General features: G+C 43.6%; 1 protein-coding gene across 6 annotated transcripts in view; it reads left to right on the forward strand.

Annotated features, from left to right (window-relative positions):
- CEP89 (centrosomal protein 89) overlaps positions 1-6857 on the forward strand; it is an 83838-nt gene that overhangs the window by 7588 nt on the left and 69393 nt on the right. For all 6 annotated transcript variants that reach the window (XM_055078976.1, XM_055078977.1, XM_055078978.1 and 3 more), the window contains exons 3-4: positions 971-1129; positions 3915-4101. In XM_055078976.1, the coding sequence (XP_054934951.1) occupies positions 971-1129; positions 3915-4101 (346 nt within the window). The remainder of the gene's footprint in view (positions 1-970; positions 1130-3914; positions 4102-6857) is intronic.

A 6857-nucleotide genomic window follows, 5' to 3' on the forward strand; every position in this document is an offset into this window, starting at 1 on the left:
GTGCTGGATATTTTTGTATTCCTGTAAGTCTTCTTGAATTTTGTTCTGGGATGCAGTTAAATTACTTGGAACCAGTTTGATCTTTTGGGTCTTGCTTTTATGATTTGTTAGGCAGGGTCTGGAGCAGTGTTCAATCCAGGGCTACTTATTCTCCACCACCTTTGGAGTACCCATGAATTATAATGTTTTCCCATCTGTCTGGTGGGAACAGTCACTGTCCCCAGCCCTGTGTAAGCACCTGGCACTGTTCGTCTCATCCTCGTGGATGGCTCTCCCCCAGCCTTCTGTAGTGCCCTCACACTCTTGCACTGCGGAGCATTTTGCTGAGCACTCAGGGGGCCTTCTGCAGGTTTCTGGAGTTCTCTCTGTTCAGCTCTTTCCTTTCTGGTACTCGGTCCTGCAAATTCTATCTGCCTTGGTGTTCCCTGGCTCTCCACTCCATTTCCACAGCTCGGCCTGGCTCCACCTCATTTCCTCCTCCCTGTGCTGTGACCTGGAAGTTTTCTCAGGCAGTAAGCCGGGACAATTAATTATTTTGCTTTTTCAAGCGGGAGGGTAAGCCCATTACTCTGTCTGGCCTTAATTATAGTTTTGAATAATTTACAAAATTTTCAAATTCCTTTTTTTGTTTTTGCCATTCTGATCTTTCATTTTAATACGAACACTACATGAATATAGACTGCCTGGATTACAGACCTGGTTTCATCTCCCATTAGCTAGGAAAGCTTAGACAAGTCATTTAATGTCTTTGAAAAATGGAGATGACAGTAATATCCATTCATACAGTTGCTGTGAGAATGAAGTGAGATTGTGCGATGGCACATAACAGGTTACAGGCATGTCGCCAGTAGATACACACCGAACACTGTAGAACTGAAAGTAAACCTTGATTAATTCATGTATCCTGTTGTTCAGCCTTAAGCTTGAGGGTTCGTGTCTCACTGGCTCACTGGGATGTTTTTGTCCGTAGATCTGCTCTGGCTGCAGCCATTCTAGCAACAACATTGACTGGCCGGACTGTTGCCATTCCTCAGCCTCGCCGGAGATCCCACTCTGAGAGTGACACGACCTACATTGAAAAGGACAGTTTCATCGAGCCCTATGCCACCACCTCGGAGCTGAGGCATCAGTAAGGACCATGTCACGGGTTCAGCTTCCTCTCGGGGCAGAGGCAGGGCAGCTCTGAGCATGTGTGTGTGCATGTGGGTGCATGTGGCTAGGACTAGAGCTTAGTACTCAGGTTTTCATCACCAATGTCAAAGGGACACTGTCTTGGGACATTAATCGGTCTTGAATTGTATCTGAATTTTCTCTCGAGTGGATCTTGTTAAATTATAGCTTGTGAAGACACCGGTTGCTTTCATGGCAGCACTGAGCTGGTGAATTCAGTGCTGCTTTTAGCCACAACCTAGATGGTGAGAGTTGTCAGTCCCCACTTCTCGTGTATCTCCTCTCTGAACGGTCACACTGAATTTACCTTTGTTGACGCCTACTGTAACCTTTCTTCTTTAACATCACTTTCTCTACTGCTTGAGCTGGATTAGAGCTGACATAGGGCCAGGAGTCAGGAAGCTTTCCTCCTGAGGGAGAGGGCACTGGGGGAGAGCTGCGGGCTATACAGGAACCAACTGGGAATGGGTTGGGAGGGGGTCAGTGTGGGGCTAGGGTGAGAGAAGAGGGCGCATGACACATGTGAGCACCTGAAGGAAGACATTTGTGTCTGGGAGGAGTCAAGTGAGGTGGGGAGTCATCCGAGATGGTGCTGGAGGAGTGGGCAGGCTGGGGGTGCCTTTGGTATCCTGTTCTGAGGTTTGGTATCTCCCCCAGGAGCCATGGGAAGACCCTGAGGACTTTAAGGGCTTGTGGGGTGGAGGTGGGGGATGCATCACTAGATTTGCCTTGTATCTGCCATGTTTATCCAATGTTGGTTTTTGAGGGTTTTTTTTTTTTTTAACATACCAAAATATTCTTTATTTTTTATGTATTAAGAGCTATCATTCTTTGTAGTTTCTGACATTATTGTCAAATCTAGGAAGATTTTCCCTATTACAGCATTATACAAATGCTCACATATTTCCTTCTAGGATGTGTTTATATTTTTGGTTTTTGAATTTTAATCTTGACTCCATTTCTGAGATGTTTGAATATAGCCTGTTTTTCTCCTGGTAAGAATTTATACTTTGGCTGAATAAGAACTGAAGATGAGGAAGTGATTCTGAAATTCATTGTAAAAAATAGGCAGATAAGACCATAAGAGGAAATCTGGAAAGGAAGAATAGTGATTCAGGGGGAGGGCTGCATTAGCCCCATCATATATATATATATATATATATATATATATATATATATATATTTTAATAAATGTACTTATTTTATTTATTTATCTTTGGCTGCGTTGGATCTTCGTTGCTGCACGCGGGCTTTCTCTAGTTATGGCAAGCGGGGGCTACTCTTCATCGCGGTGCGCGGGCTTCTCACTGCAGTGGCTTTTCTTGTTGTGGAGCATGGGCTCTAGGTGCACGGGCTTCAGTAGTTGTGGTGCACCAGTTCAGTAGTTGTGGCGCACGAGCTCAGTTGCTCTGCGGCATGTGGGATTTTCCTGGACCAGGGTTCAAACCCCTGTCCCCTGCATTGGCAGGTGGATTCTTAACCACTGCGCTACCAGGGAAGCCCCAGCCCCATCATATTTTAAAACGTTTAGTTGAAGTAGTTAAAGTAGAGGAGTGCTGGCTCAGTGATAGAGAGGTGCATGTGAATACCCTGAGGTGAGCCTAGTGTTTGCAGGCATATTGAATCTTTAATAAAGGCAGCCCCCCAGATGAAGGGAAAGGAAAGGATTCAACAGTATATTCATTAGCAGTATTAGAAAAAAATCAGCTTTGAGCCTTTCCTAATTCATACACCAAAACAAATTCTTATTGAATGAAAGGATTAATTTTTATATACATAGAAATAAGACCATGAAATCCTATATCCAATCTTATCAAGCCTCTCAGAGAGAGATGCCTGCTGTGTGCTTCCGAGCTAAGAATTTGGAAGGTTAAAAAAAAATTTTTTTTTAAATCATCTGTATGTTAAAAAAATTTATAGTCAAAATAAGATCAATAGAATGGGAAAATATTTGTAGTAAATACAAAGTCAGGGTTTTAACTTTAGTAGATGGAAAAGTTAATTTCAAATTGGAATGGACGTACTAGAAGCAGAGTAGATAAATGGACAAAGGCCATGAGCAGACAATTCACAGTAGAGGAACCAGGGCTCACGTCCAAATACATGGAAAAATATCCAGTCTCAGGAAGAAATGCACATTTTTACAGTGAGATTTCAGTTATTTTGGCAAGTTTTAGAAAATTATTACCAACATAGTTGCAGGTTGGGGAAACGATTTTGCGCAGACGCGTGTGGACCCACGAAATGTTCCTGCTGTTGGTGGTGTACTTTCCGTGTGTGTGTGTGTTTATACTGTTTGACTCAGCAGTTCTCCATATGGTTGTTTGTTTTATGGGACTAATCCTCAATACAGAAGAGATTTGCTACACATTAACATTCATTACAGGGTTATTTATGATGGTGAAAATTGGGGGAAAAAACCTAAGTAAGGGGAACGGGTGATAAAACTGGTGTATGAACCTAACCTTTTGACTTTAAAAACTTGTTAACGAGGAGGCAAATTGTATATGTATGCAGTGATAATAACTATACAAACGTAGGTGAAAAGCTAGAAAGGAATGCTAACAGTGTACAAAGAGATGGAATTGTGGATGATATCACCCTTTAGCTTCTGTATGTTTTGTAATGTGGTCGTAATACTTTACAGTGGAACTTGAGGCGGTGCATTTAATACACGTATATGAACCTATGTGAAGCATTAAGTGGCTTGTTTGTTTATTTTGCTCTTGAATGTTCTAATACAGACCACATAGGCAGAATGAGACTGGAAGAAGATCTTCTTTGCCATCGTTTGAAATGCTGGGCTACGAGGAGGAAGAGGACACTGACACGCACCTGTCATGCAGCCGCAGGGAGTCGGGGGACACAAGTGCTTGCAAAGAAGAGGCAAGCCTCAGCGACGCCGTGTATGCCATGCCACACAGAAATCAGGTGCTTGTATCGTTACAGCGTTTCTTCTGCACCTTGACATTAACTCATAGCCAGTTGTGTCAAGTGCATTAGTAAGGATTTTCCTTTTCTCTCTTCGGCAGTTAATGGCTTTTGTTTGGGGGCTTATTTCTTTTTAACAGGTCCAGTCTCATTTTCTGTCTTGTTAGGCTAAAATTCAAAACTCTTTCCTTTATCTTTCAAGACAAGTCCTTCAAAGACAGAGATAAACATCTTCACATGCTTAACGTAGGTTTCCATCCGATGCTGGTCATCCTGCTCTTTCCTTTGACCCCCCAAAGCTAATTTTCCTGTCACTTTTCTGTATCGATATGTACGTTGCAATGTTTCTTCAAATTCATGCCTGACAAGAGGAGTACAATCACTCGCCTCTGCTTAGCAGCAGACGTTCTTCGAGCGCTTACCCTATGTGAGTCTGTAAATCAAACTCTCACGTGCGCTGATTTCCAGCTGTCTCGGTGACATAGGTTCCGTTTACGGCCCCATCGCACATGGGGGAGCCGAGGTCCAGAGAGGTTGAAGGAGCCCATTTCTCCACCATTGCCTGCGTGCCCTGGTTTAAACACTCTGCTCCCAGGGTTTTGGAAACTGGATAGCGCCATTTCTTTAATGGCAAAAGACAGCACCATATTTTCTTTTTCCTTTCTCGCTTTTTTCTTTTTCACCATCACTATAATGTGTTATTTGTAGTGAGTATACTTATAGACTTGTAGCATCCGACGGTAATATATACAGATTGAATATATTGACTATCCTCCACTATATTGAATCACATTTTAAGTGGCGTTAGGGAACTTATTTTGAGGAATCCTTATGTGAGTATTTCAGAAACTAACCATCACTTTCTGGCATATAAGACTTTAACATGCAGAGTTAGGTTTCTCTACAGCAAGGAGCACTGGACAGGCAGACAGCTGCCAAGAACCCAAGGAGGTCTGCTGCGGGGCTCTAAAAGGCCTCTGTGAGCTCCCACTGTCCCCTCAGGCTGCACACTTCCTGGCTAGTATGTTGGACCCAGGTTACAGATAGAGCTGTATCACTCAACTATTTTGGAAGTAAAGCTTGCTACCACATTTCCCTCAGAGGAGAGAGATTATAGTGACCTGTACAACCTTCTTTGTCGTTAACAGAACAGATAGTTTATTTTTTAGGCAAGTGTGTCATGGTGGCTCTAGGACCCATGTGCAGTATGGAATTTTTTTTTTTTGCCACACCATGCAGCATGTGGGATCTTACTTCCCCGACCAGGGATCGAACCCGCACACCCTGTGTTGGAAGTACGGAGTGTTAACCACTGGACCTCCAGGGAAGTCTCGGAAATGTCTTTTATTTAAAAATTTGAAAAGTAGAGCAAGGCAACAAACACTGGCGAGGGTTGGTGAGGATGTGGAGGAGCTCTCTAACGCTGCGGGAGTGGGAGTTGATGCCACCGCTGTGGGGAGCTGTTTGGCACTGTCTGTTAGAGCTGAACACGTACATTGTCTATAACCCAGCCCCCCGAAACTGAGAAGCAGAAAATAACATAGCACGTTAGTGTTCTCATGCTCCAGAATGAACAAGTATTGACATCTTATCTTTTGTTTTTTTGTTTTATGGGGGTTTTTTTTGCTTCAGATTTTTTAATAAAAGAAAGAAAATTACACTTAGGGTTGAAATCTTTGTCTCCCATCTGCTCCATCCCTGGATAGCCATCTTCTTCTGGATTTGGGATGTGTTCTAGAAGTCTGTTTTTATTCTTTTACTGCAAATAAGTGTCAATAAACAAATGTATTAGTATATATATGTTTTTAATTGTACAAAGGTCACCGTACTGAATCAATCTTTCCACCTCTCGGCTTTTTCACTCAGCATTGAAGTTTTGAGATGGATACATGTTAATTTATTTATCTACTCACCTACTGATGAACATTTAGGTTATTCCTTTGCACGTTTGGTACGTGTACCTATGTGTGCTTCTTCACACTAGATATTGCCGAATTGTTCTCCAAACCATTGGTTCCCATTTGCCTTCCCAGCAGCAGTATGTGCGTGCCGGTCTCCACCTTTCTGTACATCCCAGCCAACAGGAAAGCCTTTCCCTATACAGCCCAGGAGCCAGAGGTGGAGTATTAGTAACTGATTGCAGTTGAAAGGTCTTATCATAACCTGAACATTGTCCTGGCCGGTTGCAGATGGCATGAATGAAGGGACCCTTAAGCTGGAAAGGGATTTCAGTTTCCCACAGCCTTACGATTAGTACAACAGGGGGAAGAAGACACATTGACCTTTTCTGAGCATTTGATATTTGCTAGGCAGCTCACACGTGCCATTTCATTTACTTCACACCCCTGGCGGTAAGTGTGTGAAGAAACAGGATAAATAACTTGCCCAAGATCATCCAACCAACCACCCAGTGGCAGAGGCAGGATACAGATCAGGGCAACCAGTTTTCCCTGTTTAGAATTAAAATTTGTGTTTACAATCCTTGTGCCTCTCAAGAATATTTCTTAGGGCTTCCCTGGTGGCGCAGTGGTTGAGAGTCCGCCTGCCGATGCAGGGGACACGGGTCCGTGCCCTGGCCCGGGAGGATCCCACATGCCGCGGAGCGGCTGGGCCCGTGAGCCATGGCTGCTGAGCCTGTGCGTCCGGAGCCTGTGCTCCGCAATGGGAGAGGCCACAACAGTGAGAGGCCCGCGTACCGCAAAAAAAAAAAAAAAAAAAAATTCGTAGACATAGAGCTTTTTTTTTTTTTGAAACTG

This window comes from Physeter macrocephalus, chromosome 17 (assembly GCF_002837175.3).
Source record: "Physeter macrocephalus isolate SW-GA chromosome 17, ASM283717v5, whole genome shotgun sequence".
In the NCBI taxonomy this organism is placed as follows: domain Eukaryota; kingdom Metazoa; phylum Chordata; class Mammalia; order Artiodactyla; family Physeteridae; genus Physeter; species Physeter macrocephalus.